This window comes from Gymnodraco acuticeps, unplaced genomic scaffold (genome assembly GCF_902827175.1).
Source record: "Gymnodraco acuticeps unplaced genomic scaffold, fGymAcu1.1, whole genome shotgun sequence".
NCBI lineage: Eukaryota > Metazoa > Chordata > Actinopteri > Perciformes > Bathydraconidae > Gymnodraco > Gymnodraco acuticeps.
The window spans coordinates 581,326-602,882 of NW_022992041.1; the positions used below are offsets into that span (position 1 = coordinate 581,326).

The following is a 21,557-nucleotide window of genomic DNA, read 5'->3' on the forward strand; positions in this document are numbered from 1 at the left end:
CTGCCTGTGTGTTATATATTTCTACCACGTACACAAACTGTGAAACATTGTCAGATATCAACAAAAAACGTCAAAATGTACCTTTCTCACAAAAAGTTCCCGTAAAATGAAGCGGGCATTGACAGGTAGGCAGAGATCCAGCAGGCAGCTGCACATCGTGACATGTTCCTCCATTGAGGCAAAGACCATCAAAGCAAACTCCAGGTTCATGCAGAAGTTGTTTTGGAGTTTGTGCAGGAGCTGCCATTGTTGTTGTTGTTGTTGTTGTTGTGGTCACTCTGTCAGGATTGGTGGATTGATTTGTCCAACTTTTTGAGGAGTCTTCTATGGCAGATGGAGAAAATCTGTAAAATTTGACAAAAGTTTTAGTAGGAATTAAAATGGACTGCATTCCAAGGCAGCTATTTTATAGCATTACTGTATATGAGAAGTACATCTAAAATGCTTTTGGTACAATTCCATATTTCATACAAGTGTGTTAACGTGTTCAGTTAATTTTAATTGTGTGAGCCCATAAAAATGTAAAAACATATTTTACTCGAAAAATGTCAGGTGAAAACTATATCAAAAGAATGGATCATGATGAAGCAACTTTATTTTTACTATACCTGCATTGGTCTATGTTGCTGCCGCCGATGGCATCAGATGTGTAAAAGCTCCTCAGTTTATTCATTTCAATCATTTCCATGCATCCAGTATAGTTGTGGAAAGGTTTTGCTCTCTACGGGACAAACACATCAATATTTTATCAAGACAATTGATTTTTTAGGAGCTTTTTTCCTATATTTATTATTATGCTGCCATTTTAGTGTTATACCCCTATACAACATGAATGTAACATGAAGGTAACTTTTTAATCAAAGACCGTTGAGAAACTAGAGAACTGTTAAGTCTTACCTGATTGAGTCTATAGTGTTGTGGCAGACCGCCTGTGAAGACGTGGTTTGTTCTTTGTATGATGTGTCCCAACCAGTAATTACTTGCTGTACTTCTGATTTTCTCATGACCAGAAATAGTTAGCTCTGCCTCACAGGGGGTCAGGTGTTGTCTATGAAAAAGTATGAACACTTCATGTGTTGATAATTCAATTACCACACCAAGCTCAAGAACACTTATTGTTGCTAACCTGTACATTTTGTTCTAAGAGAAGAGTGGGTTGTACAAGGGCACTTTCAGGTATCATTTCCACATGTGCAAAAATGCAATAGAGATGGATGATTTTGGATTTCTTTTTGTGACTTGCTGATATTTTCCATCTCATTTTGGCTGACCGCCTTTGCTGATACTGATAAACGCACATATTTTATCACCTAATTGCAATAGTCTCTCCCTTGGTATTATTTATTTTTCATTATGCCTACTGTTATTGTAATACATGTAATCTCATCAGCCCATCCTTTCAGCAAAAGTTATATTTGTTGGCCAAAGCCCATACTTAATTTCAAAGCATTTATCTGCCAATTTCTATAACGCGTCATGATTATTTGGCATCCCTAAATAAAAGACAAAAAATGGTCTGACAAGAGTGTGCTGAGTTTTACAGGGAACTGTGACGAATGGATTTAGTTGTTTTGTTTACTCTCTGGATATATATCAATTGATCACCTACCTCTATTTTGTTTTCTCCAGGTATCCTAAACACAACTATTTTGGACCCCCCCTAAAGCCATTCATAGATCTCAAAAACCAATTCTCCACTTTAGAAACAACAGGGGAGAGCAGATAATTACCTGAGTGTGGATCTGGTCTAACCATCTGCAGCTTGAGGGTACTCAGGCCACGAATGCACTGCCTCCTCTTTAGTGTCTCCTGATACCCCTTGTTCCCAGAGTTGAAGTTAGGAGGCCCACGAAGCAATCTAGTCTGATTTGTTAAGCCTGTACTTTGCAGGCTGTTGCCTATGCCGGCTAAACACTCGGGGCATAACTCCGAGATGCATAAGTCCTTCCTCTAGAGCCCGGCGTGGAGAGGCGGTTAATTTAGAAGCAGTCTGCCAGAGCGGCCTGGCCCGCAGCCAGAGGGCACTGTGCTCACTGTCCTTGAGAAGTCAGCCCCACTGGGTTTCTATTTAACATATTGAAAAGCGACTTTGACGGGAAGATATATTAAAAGTCTATAATGAGTTAGGCGGTGACGTTGAGGATGGCCATGGTGTTGTAGCTCTGGGTTAAATCAGACAAAGATGGACGGACTCGGGCATCAGACAATTACAAAGAATTTGCTTTGTGACACCAGGAACCATTTTTCCATACTCCCAACCCTCTAGTTATGACAGCTCTCTTTCTAGCAATGTCTCCAAGGGGTTGGAACAGAACATTATGATTGATTCATACTGCTGTTGTATTTCTATTGCAGAAAGAAAAACAGGGTTGGGCCTCGCAGCCCCTTAAACCTGAAAGGCCTTTTAGCTGCATTAGCGTATTTAGGGCAGTGCAGCATTCTGCCAAGAAACATGAGGTAACCTTCACACTCAGCTTTGTTTCCACAGGAGATAATTAGCTCACCTTTGGCACAACACGTTCATAATCACTGCAGTAACTCATTATCCTTAATCTGTGTTTAATTCTGGTCAATCTTCATCTTAAGAAAAGTTAAATGCTTTACTTTCTCTTAACTTCTGTTATAACATTTAAATGAAATGGCCCTTTTTGCAACATTGCTCTACCCTCAAATGCAAACTGATGAGTTGAACATTTGCCACTTTGTCTCCACTTCCAGCTCATACATAATACACTTTTTGTCTTGAAACTGAACCACAATCTTCCTCATTTCAGAATATAATGGAGAGGGCTGGCAGGAAGATTGCACATGGGCACAACAATATAACTAAAGGGGGCCACAGCCTCACTTTAAATCATTTAAACATTGATTTTGTGCTCGGCTCTTGCTTGTTAATCTTTTCGTAATGAAAAACTGCAAATGAAGACTTTAGAACAGGCAATAAAACATGGTCAGTGATCGCTAATGCATTTTAATAGGCACATTCTGACGTTTGCTTTAGTTCTTTAAAATGTAAGCCCATTTACTCATTTGTAATAACATCTACATTCTCAGTCTGGTGATTTCTGCCAATTACATATCTTCCCCTGGTATTAGTGACAGCCCTTGTCTACAAAGAAAAGTCTCCCGCACTTGAAATGAGTGGATAACCGAGGATTCAGTTAATACCACCTGAGGTGCCAACACTTTTCGAAAGCAACTTGTATATTACTAAGATCTTTTGTAAGCAGCTTATCTTGAATATGCCTCTTTTTATTCTCATCAGAATATTCTCATTTGAAACAGACACATAATAAACTGCATCTGGGTTGATGTCTTTGTTAACTTGTAATTTAAAAGATGTAAAACGAAATAAGAAAATATTATATTTTGATATAACATGCTTTCTCTCAAATTGCACCAGCATAGCTTCTATAAAGCTGACCACAACACAGATCTGAACATTCACACCTTTGGTTTCTAAAGGTTAATTGAATATAACAATGCTGAACATACCTGATATTAACGATGTGAACCTGGCCATCAGCGACATGAATTATTGTACTGATCCGTGTGACCTCTTCTTCTTCATTACAGCAAAAGGCGTACTGAAAGGGGAGAGAATAAAAAGGGTTTTCTCATGTTTCTGCTCTATGAACTGTATAAACTGACTGCACGATAGCTGTCTTTTATAGGCAAACATGAGACAATCTGATTTAACGACTACAAAACCAGAGAATAATCATGCATAATAACCCTAAATATGTGTTTTATGACTTCGAAATGCAAAGATATACCCTGAAATAAGACAACAATCTTATAGTTTCTCAAAAGATAATATTAAGTCAGACAGGAATGCCATTTGAAGCATTACCTACCTGAATCTTTTCTTTTTATATTTTGTAATAGCTTTGTTGTTGCTAGCATTTATTTTTGAGTGGCAATTTTGTTATTTTTACAATATTTTCAATGTAATGTTTTGGGTCTGAAGGGGGGATATTAAAAAAACAATTACAAATAACAACAACAACCATTGAGCTTGAGTTTGTACCTGCAAGCTTCCATTCAAGATGAAGAGTTTCATGAAAAACAAATCACCGTTGGCCGGTCCTTGGTCCACATAAAGTATGGTTCCCTGGGATACTTGCGTCTGAAATCTCACAGTGATGTTGTTGAGTGCGCTGAGGTCAATACCTTCATACTCCAGGTATGAATTCCCAAAGTAATGAACATAGCTTGAATCTGGGAAAGAAAAAAGAAAAATAGAATATAACTAAAATGGGGGGAAAAGGGTAAACAAAAGCAGGACAGACTTCAGTTTATGCATCTTCACAGTCAACGCTGCTGAGATTCTCTATTGATCCCTGAAAGGAGAATCCAACTTTTCGCTCCCTTCCTCCACAGGGAGGTCAGTGCACAGGGTGAGAGACAGAACCACGACCTCAGAATTATTCAAGATGCAGAGTCTGTCTAAGGACACCTCAGCAGGAAGGATGCTTGTTCCCACTGAGGCTTGAACAGAGACTTTCTGGTTTTGTTACTCTGCTTCACACACTACTGTAGGTCGCTGCATTAAAATAGAAATGTAACCTGTCCATTAAATAACCTTGGTAACATGTTAGTAACACATCTTGAAAAGACAAATGCACAGTGCAGGCAATTTGGTGCGGGAAGGCAATAAGTAGTTAATTATCTTTCCGAAAGCAGAAAAAAAAGCTTTTAAAATATCTTGGTACCATTACAGTCTTGCTGTTTTGCTCACTGTACAGACGTACTGTAAATAGTCTTATTTGCCAAAGAGCTGTGAAGCATGCAAATGGCACTATATTAGGCTAGAGAAGTCTTGGCGGACATGAACCTATTTGTACAAGTTTATTACATGGCTCATTTTATAGTGTGATAACTTGGCTTATATCATCCATGAGAATAGGCAATTATGGGATATTTCAGTAAAAGTTACACTGCCCCCAAGCTTATTGGGGGCAGTGACTCAGACAAACTTAAAAGACTGGCTCTCACTGCAATTGGAGGCAAGCATTAGGCATTGCTCATGCTCAATATATTTTTCATTTGAGGGAAGTAGTGCAATTTGTTGGAGAAAACTAAAATCGGAGAGGCTGTTAAAATGAAACACATTCCTGGTTGCACCTGTCTCATGCTCTGTCTGTTCTTATTTGGAAAAAAAATCATTACACTGGAGAAATCAGCAAAGCCCCTTTAAAGTTGTTGCTGTGATTAATCGGGCAGCTGCAAGTGAGACCTTTATCAATATTTGTTACGCGTCAAATCCTAATAGGCTAGACCCTCTTTGATCTGACAGAGGGCCCCCCAGGGCATTTGGCAAACAAGCTAACCTAAATACCCTCATTTTCTCTGGAGAGCATTACGACCAATACCCTGAGGAAAATCCCATCACATAAAAAAGGGAGAATTATTAGCCGCAGACCTACTGTGATCTGTGAATTAATGAGGATAAATGCACACCACAACAATGCAGTACTGTCTTCTGCTTCACTCCTGACAATGGGGTTTGCCAATGCTGATGATGGGAAATTACTCCTTAGAGACAAAGCTATTCATTCATTTTAAAGCCTTGTTTAGTCTGATGTAGGCTTTGATGCAGTTAGAGGCTGCTGCCAGGAGGCAATATCATACCTCATTAGCAGTTAGCTTCAGTCGCTTCTTCAAAGGTCTCCGGTTTTTACCGCTACCTTACATTCTCATACTGGATTTTTCCTACACACGTCTCAAGTCTAAATTGGAAATACATACACTTTACACAGTAGCTTATATTTTTTTCCCTTTCTTGTTTTGAGCACTATCATTATTTTCTGTTATAAAATGAAACAAGCTAAAATAATGCTGACCTAGGAATTTGTCATTAGCCTACTATACTCTGTTCAAAGGCTTTTTTCTAGTTTCAATAGAAAGAGAACTCAGTGGGAATATTCCTTTCCATACATCTTTCAGATCAGGTTGAATTAGGGCCAGTCTTAGTACATGACCATAAAGGATGTGATAACATTGAAATGAGTCATGTTAAATGTAACTTGTAAAGGTGGAGCAAAACAGATGTCAGATAGGGTAACGCACAGGATATTCCCCTAGAAGAATACATTTGGAGAAATATGAACTTACGATCAATTGGAGGATTGACTTGGGGTGGCAAGATTTAATTGATATAGTCTTAATGTCCCATTTATTTTAGGAGAGGCAGGACGTAATTTCGGTTTCACCACTGATTTATTGGGCAAGGTAATAGACTGACTGATTGAACTTGTCACAGGCCCGAGATAAAATACTGCTGAGGACCATTCTGGGACCCTTGTAATTTCACAGCCCTGAGGGAAGGCAAAAGGTCATCCTGTTCTGTACCTACAAAACTGGCAGAATCTTTTTTTTATATTAAAATACTGGTTGTAAGATGATTTAGTAGACAAGTAAAATACTGCTGACATGCACAGAGGAATAAAATCCTAAATATAATAAGGTTATTTTGTCAAGTTATATCTTCGTTGTCTGGTTTTAAAAATAACTGATAAAATTACTCATCAGTGACAGTTAGAGTACAGGAGCACGCAGTCCATTAAGTGAAGCTGGAATCACAAATGTAGACACTGCTTTTTTTTCATCTCGTGGAGCTTTCATTATTATTCATAACTGCACACATCATGTGGACGTCATCATGACTCAACAGCAAAGTTGTGTCTCTGAATATATCTGAAAAGGTACAAACACACTAATATTCAGACACTGCCCACTCAGTCGTAAATAAACATGCAAACATAATACATGCAAGTTAACTCAAGGTCAACGAGGTGACTGCCTCCAGACAGGGGACTGCATGTTGGAAAGGACCCTCCAGCTAACCTCTTACTCATCAAGTGGATTTTTAGGAGCTTAAGTAATTTCATTTTTGCTACACGTGGCAGCAACAGATAACAGCTTCACCTGTGCTGTGTTGATCACTCCAAGGAAAGTCAACCAAATTCTGGCTTAGCTGCAGTAAGCCTCCCTCCGCCAGCAGTGTCCTCTCTAGATTCCCATCAGCTCTCATATTGTGCAGCTAAAATACTGTGAAGCTCAGCATTGAATAGTGAATTCTGGGGGTTGGGGATTAACCCAGAAGACAATCCTTTCAATCTGTGGAATAATATTTCTTCAGCTACTCACTGAATTACTTTCTTCCATCAAAATTAAGAGGAGAAATGTTGAAGATGTTTTAAATTCCCATGCTCTTTAGCTTTTAACAAGAAAAGCTATCTTCTACTGTCAGTGTACCATGTTAACTAGCCCCCCTATGTTTAAATTCCCAATGACTTGGTTTATTTCAAAGGTTGTGGAGCAGTCCTTAGCTTTAAAGGAGAACTGTCTGTGTCTATTTCAAGCAGCACCAAGGGCACTGCATGTGTGGAGATGGTGACCTAGTTAGATAAACTCATGAGTTTCTGGGTCCTCTTACTTTTAAACGTATTTACTTTGATTATGCACGTATATGTAAAAAGGTTAAAAGAGATGTTTTGGTGTGTAGAGGCCTGGGTTTGTTTTTCTTTGCCAGTGTCTTGTGTTTCTTTTTAACCCTCTCTGAGCCGATGCAATATGCACTGGATGAAGGCTGGATCAGGTGCAGCGGGGAGGACTCCATTATGTTTGGCCCACAGTGATTTTCAGAGTGTCTCACTGAATTGGTTCAAGCTCGTCTCTGTTCAATAGGTCTGTTTTACAGCTCTGTGAACAGTTTCAAAGGTAGATAGACCTCATCTGTCAAGGAGTAACAATCTGCCCAGTACTCTGAAATCCTCCTCTAACATAGATGACTGAATCCAACCCCAATAACGTCAACATATTGTCTCCTGTGTCTTCATTTGAGTGTTAAAGGATATAGCCAAAACTTGATTGGACTTACCACTCTTTCAAATTATTGTTCTCAAATAGAAATTGAAAATGCACTTTCAGGGATACAAACCTAGAACACAGCTGCACAAACGACCACAATCTCTACTGTAAATCAATCCTGATATCTCCTCGCCTGCTATGTTCCAAAGGCTATAAAATCACATTTGGAGTAGCAGCTCAGTTGGAGTCCTCTCTTATTGGAAATTGGCAAGCCTTGGGTACCAAAAATGTTTAGTAGGAAGGACAAGAGAAGGATAGCGCTGTAATTTGTCAAAAAAAAGTAATCCCTGGACCACCTTCAGTTCAATTGATTGGTGTAATGGCCTATCAGTTTAAATAATTTAGTGTCTCTTTCCTGCACCCATAATGTGAATGGAAGTAATAGCATAGTAATGGAAGCTATGACTTGATTGAGAAACGTTAGCATTTAAGTTGATGAAACATTAAGAACAATTCCTTTTCCAGAATCCCTGAGTCTGGGTTTTATAGTATAAAAATATCATTCATTATCATTTTGATCTCAAGTTTTGCTCGCGAGGGACAGTTTTCATCAAAAGTATGTAGAACCATCCTGAACACAGACAGAAAAAAAAAAAAAAGGAGAAACTAATCTGAACTGATGTGAAATTGTGCGCCGCCTTTGAAGTTGTACACGTCTTTCACAATTAGGATATAAGATAAAGTTTTAAGTATGCTTACAAAGACAGCACAGTGATAGCACACTCACTATATACCCAGTGTGGGAAGAAGTACTCAGGTCTTTCACTGAGGTAAAAGTAACAATACGATGGAGTGATGAAGTGTAGAAATACTCCATTACTCCAAGTAGTGCATTTAAAATCATCAAAATACTATAAATATACTTTAAACAGTACATTCATTAAGGGACACCTATGAGTATATTACTACGTTCTAAATGTATAAAGGGGGGAAATCTCCGCCAGAAACTAGTATCATAATTCATCTTAAAGGGTATAAAAGGCCCAAAGTAGACACGTATTTTTTGTAAGAAGTCAGTAGCTCAAAGGATTGGTCATCACTGGTTTGTTCTGAGAGAGCGTTGTATTTATAGGCTCACACTGAACCTTGTTGGTTAAAATCTAATGTTTGTATTGTGTACAATTTATCCATGACTTGCAATCCCAGCATACCTGTGGATTCCTCAGCTGCTGTAGCTGGGCCGATAGTTGGCGTTTGCATCCTAGGTGAGGAGCCGTCAGTGGTGTTCTTTACTACCGTCGCCAAGGGAACAGCATCGGTAACAGGAGGCAGGCAGCTGACCTTGTTGATGCCATCTACACAGGAAAAGGCTTCTGGACATGGATTCAACAGGCAATCATCATAGTTGTGCTCGCAGTTCCTCCCCTGTGTATAGAAAAATAAACAGCCTTCAGATGTGTCCAGCAACTCTGCGGTCAGATGCTAAATGGAATAACATTATTACAGCCTGAATAATTGAGACTGCATTAAATAGGGAGCATGACATTGTGCATATTCTTTTTTAATATGTGATGCAAGATAGTATTTGATTACTGACTAAACAATGATATCATATGTCATAATTTTTATTTGGTTTATAACGGAGGCTAAACATTTTTTATATACAGCAAAGTATTATTAGTAAACACAAATGTAACATGTTTATTATATGAGAAAGGCACAACAGGAATACATAATTAGACTATGAACAACAAAGAGAAACAGGTAAAGGTACGTTTTTAACACATTGGAAATGACTGCCAAGAGAGGACTGAAGAGTTGAAGGTGTAAGGTTAATCAAGTTTAAGGTTAATTTAAAAAACAGAGAGAGAAAACAGACGGTGCCATGGGGAATAAGGTGGGGAGCCTCACCACAAATCCAGGACGACAGAAACAGGTGTAGCCGTAGCCCGGATCATTCTGAATGCATATCCCCTGGTTGCAGGGCTGGGGAAGGCACTCATTAATGTCATCCTCACAGTGAAGGCCTGTCCAACCTGCCAGGAACAAAAGCCCACAGAGTGCCGTGGTGAGCCCAGACTCTCCCACTTCCACCCTCTGAAGTGAATATCAATCAGATTCTCTTACATTGATTTGCTTCCTTTTGGGTTCACACACATATAAAGACAAGAAAAGACTTTCACTAAAGAGTAAGATGACACATACATTTTAATGAGCCTGAGTCGTATCGGCTTTTTATCACTGTCTTTTTTTAGTACTGTATAACTACAAATTTCTCCCTGGAGAAAACTTCATGATTTTTGAATAGCTCCAAGGAACAGAGGCAATGTAGGCAACACGGTAACCTTGGGTGACACTTCATATGGCCCATTTCAATCCAATTTGGGCATTTTCTATGTATTAACATGGTTTACATATGGTAAACTGACATCTGGGGCACAGTGAAGTGCTCTTGTTCACCTCAAAAGTGTCTTTCCGTCTAGAATGTGTCTTTGTTATCCTGTTCGTGAGCCACAAAGCTTTCCTGTAACAGGCCTTATAAAGAAAAAGAATGTGCTTTGGTTGCCTCATTTCAAAGTAAATTGAGAAACTTGCAGGATGTCTGAGTGACTCACCTGACCTGCAGTGGCAGACGTAGCTATTAATAAGATCTTGGCAAATGGCACCGTTGTGGCAGGGAGCTGAGCAACATTCGTTAACATCCACTTCGCAGAAATCTCCCATGAAACCTGGTGGACAGCTGAGAAAACATATCATACTTTCAAACTGTGAGGCTGTTTCACAGAGCTGTCACTTCCTTGTTGTGCGGCTGACACACTGCATCTGTAAGAACAGCTTATTTTCATTATTTGTCAAGAACACCATTTTCTAGTCAGTTGTTGCTTCTTATCTTAGAGTTTATTATTCAAAACAGACACATTGTTTTTGAATTATGAGAGCAGTGGAATTAGTAAAGCTTAAACTGAAGAGAGGGTTCAAACCACCAACTAATGTTTTTTAATGAATGTACAATTTCAAGAACGTTTATAACGGTCTCATGATGAATTTGGATTAGTTTACAATAATTGTGTTATTAAGTGTAAGGATTGTTTAAAGTCTGATTATTATCTGTTATTTTCTCAAACTATTTGTTAAAAATTCAAGTCTGTAAATCCAGATGTTTTCATAACAAAGAAATAGCAAAGCATTAGTCGAACAGCACATTTTATAATACATCCAAAAATAAATCCACAAATAAACAGTAAACAAACTCATGATAAAGTACTTAGGAGTTCTTATCAGAGCTGTGAGAAAACGCTGTTCAGCGATGATGTTGCCAAAGGACTGCTCTCCAACTAATGGCCCTTGTTGTTTTGGCAAAAGTTTGGCAAAATGTATATGGTCCTGTATCTATTTATGATAAATAAGCAAAGACTAGGAAAGTACTCCAATTTTACTTTAAATATTGCCATACGGATGTTTCAGGCAAGACGTCTTTCTTGAGTGTGTATTTTGGCAATTGTCCTAATGTGTTAATATCATTAATGTTATTATATTTCTTTGACAAACAGGGCCAAACAATAACAAAAAACTCACTGATGAAACTTAAGTTTACAGATCACACACTGGAAATAAGAGACCTTATTTAAAGGGAAGATAACACATAATGGATGATTCAGCGTGCATAAAATGAACGTGTAATTAAAGTGGGAATATTTATGTGTGGTTTAGTTTTTTTGTGGAATTGGAGATTTTTGGATGTAGATAGGCAACACCTTGAGCAAAGAGCAGTGCCACTTGATTCTGCAAATGTCATCCCAACTGGCTTTCAGTTATGTAGAAGAATCAGTCCTTCTCCAGAGCCTGATCATGCATCAAAGCTTCCTGAGGCAAAGGGAAGACCAAGGTCTGCTGACTTGCATGGATTTCCAATTCACAATCAACAGACTGTAAACTCCTTGATCATCTTTGAACATAATTGACGTCAGAATATGTGACACAAGCAGAGCAATGGGAAATAAATCATGTAGATTTACTAAAACACTGATTGTTGTTTGAGGTTCGAATATTGATAAACAAACCCTGATTTCCTCTTTGGAAATATGATTTATGTTGAAACTGAATCATACATATGAATTAAATCAGGTAACATCTGAAAAGGAGTGGTTATGAGGCTGAGTTTAAAAAGGGTCAAAATGTAATTTTCACACACCATTCAGATTAAAGAACACTGTATTTCATGTATTGTAGAAATGAATGCATGACTGATTTTACATGTAAGGCCATTAGTAAGTGTGCTAGCCAGACCAGACACTCTTTATTCAAGTGGAAAAATGAATGATGTAAATAGATGTAAAAATCATGTGATTGTGATGTAAAGGAAAATCAGAGGGACACATAGGATTGGAACCAGGTGTCACTCAAGATATTAGCTATACCTGTAATAATGGTTGGTGGTGTAAAATCCTGTAATTCAAACCCAAATAAATACATATTGGTGAATAGAACCCTTTTCTCTCTAAAGTGCACATAGAGCAAATCAAATTGCAGATCAGCAGGACACTAAAGGACATTGTGTCATGTCTAGGAAACTAATAGTGAAAGTGTATTCTTTATGTTAGTTTTGTCATGTCCCTTTGTCCTGTGCTTTATGTTTATTCCCTTAATTAATCATCCCTCTCATTTCAGGCCTCCACGCTCCCCGCCCCCTTCTGTCTCCTGCGTCCTTGATTGTTTTCCCCGCCCTGATTGTTTCCACCTGTGTCCCCTTTACCTGTGTATATATTGTGATAGCTTCCTCCTGTTCATTGTCAGTTCGTTGTCTTACTATGACCCACGTTCCTGAATACCTCACGGACTTCCCACGGATCTACCTCATTGATCACTTGCTAGTTTTCCTCGAAAGAGTATATTTGTTTTCCTTGTTTTGATTACTGTGCTAAATTCCCGTAAAGTCTTTATTACACTATCTGAGTCGTGCAATTGAGTTCATGCCTCAGAGTCTCTCCTTGACACATTGTTTGTCCTCAGAGCACATTAATGCATAACATATGCTATATTGCCTCCTTGTAGTATATAAATGTGCCTACAACAACGTAAACATAAAAAATGCTGTGCTGGGGCAGTAAGCAGTGCAACGCATCAATATAAAGCAGTGTAAAGTGCACACAACCATTTGGAGTTGTGGTAATGATGATCACATCAGCACAGGGTTAGACAATGTAATCAACTGTAAGGCATCTAGGGAGCTGCTGTGTGAAATATACTTCATCACTCAAGGGGAGCATGTAAGCAATTAAAAGGAACGATTCACTTCACTTGCTACTGTACCAACCTGGACCACTGCTACATTGTATGACTGCACAGACATACTCACAAGGATGGTACATTCAAGCACAAGAGGAATTGTTGTTAGAGATACAGTAAGTGCATTTGGAATACTGAAATAAATCTTAACAGAAATACTTTTAAAAACTCTGCCAATCAGACTATGGCAGGTCATACTTTGGCCATGGAAGAGAAAGTCTCATGACGTCCTTAAACACATATCAGCCATGTGCTTCTGTTTGGGAGAGGGTGTATTTTTGGAGTAATGGGCCTTCACAACAATGGCCATTTGTTTTCAGGATAACAGACAGTCGTACAAATGGGATTTTGTGCAAATGGGAACATTTTCAGACTATTAGAGTTTTGAAATAAGGGGCCTTTGGAACAATGGCATGGCACCCTAGCGTACAGAGAAATCAAATGCTTTCCAGGCCAATTGTTGCTTGTTACTGTTGCTAAGCTATAAGGCTATTTTTGGTTTAAGTGAGTCTCGACCGGTCCAATTCAGCAGGGCATGTTGTCCAAATCAGCTCATCTTATTACATAACTCCATCCAAGGATAATCTTTCAGTATCATTAGATCCAAGCATTATAATACGAATAGTGCACTTCCTCACCTGCATGTAAAGTTTGATCCATCACCGTCAAGGCACGTAGCTCCATTGAAACACAGGGAGAGATTAAAAGCGGTGTCTTTGCAGACATCAATATCAATCTCACACATTTTCCCTTTGTAACCATCCTGACAGAAACATGCATATTTATCAATGAGATCCACACACGATCCTCCGTTAAAGCAGGGAAAGGATGCACATTCCTGGAAATGAAAAGACACAAGCACTTCAGCAATAACACTATATATTTTAACAGGTACAGCCAAACAATGCATTGAGAAAAATGTCTCGGTAGTTAAAAAGCAGATAATCGGATTATCTATTGAAGTAAATGTTCAGAGAGACCTTGTAAGCAACTCAATGTTTTATCTCTAGAGTCCAACACAAGCTGTGGTTTGAATCAATTAGGCATTAGACTAAGCAGTTCCTTTTAATCAGGTATGTGTACAATGCTTACATGATCCTTGTAGTTCAATTGACCTATCTTGTAGTAAAGTCAATAGAGTTTGTGATAGCAAAGGCCACACACAGATTACGAAATTCACCTGACATTCCTCGTGGACAGACAGTAGCTTTATTAATTAAGCTCAACTCACGTCAATGTTTGTTTCACATCTGCTGCCAGTCCACCCAGATTCACAGACACAGGAGTAGGAATATACTCCATCTTTACAGCTGAGAAGGCCACAACAGATGGGGTTAGAATTCATCAAACAGTATGAAATTCAAACAATACACATTCATAAAATATGCAGGTTCTCATTCATAACACTCCGTTCGATGTCTCACTATGGGATGCGCCTCAACGCGTATGCAAACAGAAGCATCAATCTCATTACGCCAATCCTGATTGGCTGGTGATCTTGACGTCAACGTCAGGGAATCCACCCAGCCTTTAAGTAGCTTGCGCTACGACGCAGCGTCATTCAAACACCTCGTCTCGCTTCAGAGCACATCTCGATTTATCAGTAACCGGGCTAGCTTAACGGTCCACAGACTGAACCCAAAGCTAACATTCGGTCGACGGGCGCTTGACGGTTACTTTTTTGCTTTGCAAGAAGACTGAGCAATATTAACACACCAGTTAATATTGTAATCTGCCTCGCCGTTATTTCGACAGAAAGAACGGTAAGGTTGGATTTTTTCTTCAAGCTAGTACCTGTTGCTAGTTTTTTCTTCCCTCCACACCGACACCACGGTAAAGAGGACGTTCTCTTTTCTCTCTCACACCAGAGGAGACAGAGATAAAAAAAAAAGAAGGTATTAACACACCAGTTAATATTCTTTAAAGAATAAGATCTACACCGTCGCCTTTTTTCCTTTCGGACTAACGGCAAGGTTGGATATTTTTTTCAGTAACGTACCTGTTACTAACGTGTCCACTCCACGCCGACACCCCGGCGAACGAAGATGGACCCTTCTCTCCCTCACACCAGAGGAGTCAGGGACTCGGAGGCTCGGCTATGCGGCTGCGGGTTTAAGATTTCAGGCACAGACTCACACCAGGTCTGCTCGTCCTGCCTCGGGCTGGAACACGCCCGGGAGGCTATCGATAATCCCGGCTCGTGCGGGCATTGTACCCGCTTCACCATTAAGAGCCTCCGCCGACGGTTAGCACGCCAAGCTAGCTTGTCGGGTCAGGACCCCCTCATGTCCGCTGATTCGCCGGCCGGCAATCAAGACATGGTGGCGTCCGCCGCAGAGATTGAGCCCCGTGTTGTGTTAGACTGGGGCTCAACAACAGCGACAGCCGCTGAACCGGAGCCCCACGCCGTTTCAGGCTGGGACCCGGTGGCGGCAAGAGCCGCGAGAGCAGAGCCCCGCGCTGTGTCAAGCTGGGGCTCCCAATTGGACCTCACCATGGTTCCACCCGCGGAGGATGTCCTGGAGTTGGACTATATGGAGGACGAAGAGGATACCTCTGAGTTCCTCCTGTCTGACTCGAATGAGGATGACATCTTCGTTTCATCGGCTCAGGCTGCAAAGCCGGGAGCGATGTCCGCTCCCCCGGGCGAGAGCACACCAGCTTCGCCCGTCCAAAGCATGGACTTGCAGGCCGTGTGTCAACGCGCTGCGTCCAGGCTGGACATCCCATGGCCTGAAGTGGCCAAGGAGACCTCCAGATCTCGCTACGAGGGGAAGAACTTGCCCCAAGCAGCGAGGACGAAGAGGCAGCTCCTTCCAGTCTTTCCGGAGATGCTGGACGAGGTGTCGGTCTCGTGGAGAGAACCGTCCCTTTCAGCAACAAGGCCCCAATCCAGGGTGCCTCCTCCCTGGACTGTGACGGTATGGAGAGGCTCGGCCTGCTCCGCATGCCGCCCATGGAACCGATGGTGGCAGCCCATCTCCAACCGAGGCTGGCTTCGACACCGAGCAGGAACCCCATGCTACCGGCAAAGGCAGACCGGTTCCAGTCAGCGATGACCGAACGGGCCTATAAAGCCGCAGCTTTGTCCGCCAGGGCACTCAACGTCTCCTCGCTGCTGACCGCCTACCAGGCGGAGCTCTGCGAAGACATGTCGAGCAAACCTGAGCCTGCCGTGTGGGACGAGATCGCAGCGATCACGGACATTTGCCTCCGTGTGCAGCGCTGTGCAGTCCAAGCCACGGGCAAAGCACTGGGAATAATGGTGGTACAGGAGAGAGCTAGGTGGCTCAACCTGACGAACCTTCCAGACAGGGAAAAAGAGGATGTTCTGGACATGCCTATTGTTCCCGAGGGCATATTTGGCTCGGCTCTAGCTTCAATGCAGCTGAGATGCGAGTCAAAAAGGAAGGGAGACGAGGCTCTCCAGCTCTGTCTCCCCCGAAGGGTCCAGCCGCCACCTCCAATGGTCCCGCGGCAGGCCTTCACTCAAGCTGTTTCACGTCCTGCCCGGTTCAAAATACCGAAGCAGCAGAGACCGCAGCCCGTCCCGGGTCCCCAGCCCAGGCACGAGGCAAGAGGGAGCTGGCCAAGAAAATCTCCGGTTCCGGCAGCTGCCGCTCAGGCGAAGCCGGCCCAGGTTTTCAGCCACCAGGCGAGGAAGAAGAAGCGGGCGGCCTGACAGCCTCCTCTCCTCTCCTCGATGAAGGAGCTGGAAGTTCCCTGTTCCCCAGCTCCAGAGCACGTTCTAGTGTTGGATGCTCATGTGTTTTCGGGGTGCCACCATGCCCCCATCTTCCCGCCGCCTTGAGTGATGCCAAAACGTCATCCTCAAGTTCGCGCCATCAGGGAAATGGACTTAACATCGAAGACAGCAAGTTCCGCTGCCTGTTTAAGTCACACAAACACATGTCATCATTGTTGTTTCAAAATAAATCATTTTCCACTGTCGTTTCCAGGCTTGAAGCCAAGGGCGCAGTCAATAAAAATGAAATGAAAAACAATAAACAGTCTGTCGTCTGCCCCTCTTTTGAGAGCGGCTACGGCCTCTCTCAAAAGGCGGACAATAGCCGGGATTGTGAAGGCACCACCACCACGCGCATGCGCAGTGTCGGCCGGGGTTGTCAACCTGGGGTACCACCGTGTTCAGACACTAGAGGGCCCCATAACACAACACATAGAGACACTGAGGGCAGACGACAGAGCTGTGACATCTCCGCTCGCTTTGAGAAGCGAAAAGTGGAGGATGCTCACAGATTCTGCTTGGGTTTTCAAGACAGTAACACGGCACGGGGCTACAGGCTCTAATTCGCTGTCATCCCCCCTCACTTCTCGGCATTCTGTATTCACAGGCCCGGGGAGAGTCGGCCCATATTCTAGAGCAAGAGATTTTCTCGCTACTAGAAAAGAAGGCTATATCGATAATACCCGCCGAACAGAGTCAGAGCGGCTTTTATTCCAAGTATTTCCTCGTTGCCAAACGGGGAGGGAACGGAATTCGGCCTATACTAGATTTGAGAGCTCTGAACAAATATCTCAAAAGAAACAAGTTCAGAATGCTCACTCACACATCTCTGTTGCGTCTCGTGCGCCAAAACGACTGGTTCACATCAGTCGACCTGAAAGATGCGTATTTCCACATCCCAGTATATTACCCACATAGGAAATATCTGAGGTTCGCCTTTCAGGGTGTCTGTTACGAGTACAGATTACTTCCCTTCGGTCTGTCTCTCAGCCCGCGAGTGTTTGTACGGTGTACGGAAGCCGCGATAGCCCCGTTAAGACAACAGGGTATTCGCCTGGCAACTTATCTGGACGATTGGCTCCTTCTCGCACAGTCGGAGCAAGAGGCTATTACGCAGACGAATGTCCTCGTAAAACACCTGCTCGACCTGGGTTTCGTAATAAACACAGAAACCTCCAACGGTCACACATAAATTATCTGGAGCTTTTAGCGGTGTTCCTCACCCTGAAACGCTTTCTGCCTTTTCTCAGAGGACATCATGTCCTCGTGAGGACAGACAACACGACCACAATATCGTATATAAACCGCCAAGGGGGTTTGCGTTCTCTCCAGTTACACATGCTGGCACGCAAACTGATCTTATGGAGCTGCGGACGTCTCCTCTCTCTGAGAGCGACGCACGTACCAGGAGTGATGAACCTCGGGGCAGATCTGCTGTCCAGAGGTGCACCACTATATGCAGACTGGACTCTACATCCAATGATTGTGAGTCAGCTGTGGGTGCGTTACGGCCGAGCCGCGGTAGATCTGTTCGCATCAAAAGAAAATGCTCAATGTCAGCTGTTCTTTTCAATGCGCGATTTAAACGCACCGTTAGGCGTGGACGCGCTCGCGCACGTTTGGCCTCCGGTCCTTCTGTACGCGTTCCCACCCCTGGCTCTGGTACCCCCAACTCTGGCCAGAGTGAGGAAACAACGCCACAAACTTATCCTGATAGCTCCGCACTGGCCTGCAATGTACTGGCTGGCGGAGATATATCAGCTGCTGTGCGGGCAGCCGTGGCAGCTCCCACTACGCAGGGACATACTGTCTCAGACGGGGGGGACGATCTTTCACCCACACCCAGAGCGCTTGGCACTATGGGCCTGGCCCGTGAGTGGTACAATCTGAATACAGTGGGGCTCCCTCAGAAGGTGATAAACACTATTCAGAGTGCAAGAGCTTCCTCCACCAGGACTCTCTATGACTGTAAGTGGAGGGTGTTTGAGGAGTGGGGCCTTCAAAAAGGACACATCTCTTTTCAGTGTCTTGTCGGGGTGATTTTATCATTTCTACAGGACTTAATTGATAAACACAGAGCTTTCTCTATGATCAAAGTGTACCTGGCTGCTATTGCTGCATGCCATGTGGGCTTTGAGGGAAAGACGGCTAGCCAACATCCTTTGGTCTGCCGTTTTATGAAAGGGGCTCGCAGGCTCCTCCCTGTTTCCAGGTCACTGGTGCCCTTATGGGACTTGGCAGTGGTTTTAGATGGGCTCACTCGACCTCCATTTGAACCCCTGGACGAAGCTGACATGAAACACCTGTCACAGTGCTGTTACTGGCTCTGGCATCTGCCAAGCGAGTCAGTGACATTCATGCGCTCTCTGTACATCCTTCATGCACTCAGTTTGCCCCGGGGCAAACGAGAGTGTTGCTGAAGCCCAACCCTGCCTTTATACCTAAGGTGGTTGGCTCATGTACCCCCATTGACAATGTGGCATTTCCTCCGCCGCTGTGTTCCTCTGAGGAACAGCGGTCGAATTTGCTGTGTCCAGTTCGTGCTTTACGCATCTATATGGACAGGTCAAAAGAGTTTCGTTGTAATGACCAACTCTTTATATCCTGGGCTAACTCAGAAGGGCAAGCCCATTACCAGGCAACGGCTCTCCCACTGGATTGTGGAAGCGATTGCTCTGGCTTATACGAGTCAGGGTTTGCAGGCACCAACGGGCCTGCGTGCTCATTCTACTCGTGGACTGGCTACATCCTGGGCTTTGTTCAAGGGTGTTTCCATCCAAGACATTTGTGCAGCAGCGAGCTGGTCCTCGCCGCTCACTTTTGTCCGCTTTTACAATCTAGATGTCTCTGCTCCAAGTGTGGCCCGCGCAGTGCTGGGTCCCGTGTTGAGACAGAGTTCTACCTGTTAAGTTCTGGTTGTTTTGGTGATTTTCGAGATAAGCATGTCTAGCAATACGGGAGTTTCAATATCCCATAGTGAGACATCGAACGGAGTGTTATGAATGAGAACTATAGGTTACTTACGTAACCCCAGTTCTCAGAGTAACATGAAGTGAGATGTCTCACCAGACGGCCCTTCTTGCTAAGGCGAAGCGAGAAGAGGTGCTTATTTTGAATGACGCTGCGTCGTAGCGCAAGCTACTTAAAGGGTGGGTGGATTCCCTGACGTTGACGTCAAGATCACCAGCCAATCAGGATTGGCGTAATGAGATTGATGCTTCTGTTTGCATACGCGTTGAGGCGCATCCCATAGTGAGACATCTCACTTCATGTTACTCTGAGAACTGGGGTTACGTAAGTAACCTATAGTTTTTGCTTTATAGTTCATGCAGAACCCTTAGAGGCAAATATCATCTTTTGAATTAATGAGTATTGCCCCTTCAGGGGAATTAATGACTGTAATTTGGAGACCACTGAGACAACCTGTAAGCTCATCACATTAGCTCCTTACAACATGTGACATATGTCTCCACTCCACTATAATTACAAATAATTTTGTGCTATTTCTGCACTGCATTTTCCACACTTTCTGTTTTAAATGGCGTGGAAAAAATCCGTACCTCCCATGGAGACAGGGCGCTGACATGCATTCATCAATGTTGGTTTCACAGTGGAGCCCAATAAAGCCATCAGGACACGAGCAGCGGTATCGATTAGGCGCATCGATACATTTCCCATGATTTTGGCATGGGTTGGAAACGCACTCATCGATTCTCTCTTCACACCGTGCCCCTGGGAAATGAAGCATATTTTATCAAGACATTAAATATTTAACAACATTAAGAGGAACGGTCTTTTTAGTACTTCAACATAAACACTTTGCAAATTGTATGAAATCCAACAACATGGTTATAATCTGACTTTTGCTTATTTTTTCTGCAAAACTGAACAAAATATATAAGAATGGCTCCGGAATACAGTGGAAGTTAGAGGTAAACTACACAATAATAACACATTGTGGCCACAAAGATACATTTGTCGTTTAATGAAATGTGTTAATCATTATACAAATAGATACAACTTAATTTTTGAATGGTAACCCTAGGGTTACATGTGCCATTGTAAAGCCATGTTATGATTGAGGACTGTGTACCCCAATGACTGTTTAGTCAGCAACATCAGTTATTTTCACTGTATCTAAAGATCATTTTTTACATCATGGCTCTCTACTTAATGGGTTTTTGTTTTTTGACTGACAATGTATTTTTGAAATTGTGTTGTGACTGACATTCATCACAACTAATTCTGACTTTATAACAAAGAAAAAACCCCACCGTTGCCTTAGTATATATCTATGTAGTATTAAATCATGATGGATTTGAAGCTACAGAACCTTTATGTGAATATAAAGCCTCAAAATCCATCCCTGTCTGCCAAATTGAAATCTAGATGTCAGGTCTATACATTTTTCACTAAACAGAGGTGGATGAGTCTAAACCTTAAGGCATTTGTCGTTTAATGAATCCTTTATGATAATAAGACTTTTCTAATTAGCATCAGTAATAGTCATTCTTATGATTCATATCTTAGGTTGTTTAAGATTTCTGCAAAGTCCCTAAACCAACCTTACAGAAGAAAATATTGCATATTAAGGAAATCATTAGTAGTTAAATGACTGCAAGATGCAACATGTTTTTACCATCCTCTTCAGCATGGCATGTTTTTAATCTCTGGACTCTTTGGTAACCTTTGATGTAAAGTGATCACAGGC

General features: G+C 42.3%; 1 protein-coding gene across 2 annotated transcripts in view; it reads right to left on the bottom strand.

Annotated features, from left to right (window-relative positions):
• The window catches only part of eys (eyes shut homolog), a 198,208-nt gene that overhangs the window by 76,394 nt on the left and 100,257 nt on the right, over nt 1-21,557 (bottom strand). For both annotated transcript variants that reach the window (XM_034201872.1, XM_034201873.1), the window contains 11 exons: nt 20,407-20,578; nt 14,333-14,411; nt 13,740-13,939; nt 10,431-10,555; nt 9,727-9,851; nt 9,027-9,240; nt 4,031-4,221; nt 3,496-3,587; nt 898-1,048; nt 609-721; nt 82-344 (listed from right to left, as the gene is read on the bottom strand). In XM_034201872.1, the coding sequence (XP_034057763.1) occupies nt 82-344; nt 609-721; nt 898-1,048; nt 3,496-3,587; nt 4,031-4,221; nt 9,027-9,240; nt 9,727-9,851; nt 10,431-10,555; nt 13,740-13,939; nt 14,333-14,411; nt 20,407-20,578 (1,725 nt within the window). The remainder of the gene's footprint in view (nt 1-81; nt 345-608; nt 722-897; nt 1,049-3,495; nt 3,588-4,030; nt 4,222-9,026; nt 9,241-9,726; nt 9,852-10,430; nt 10,556-13,739; nt 13,940-14,332; nt 14,412-20,406; nt 20,579-21,557) is intronic.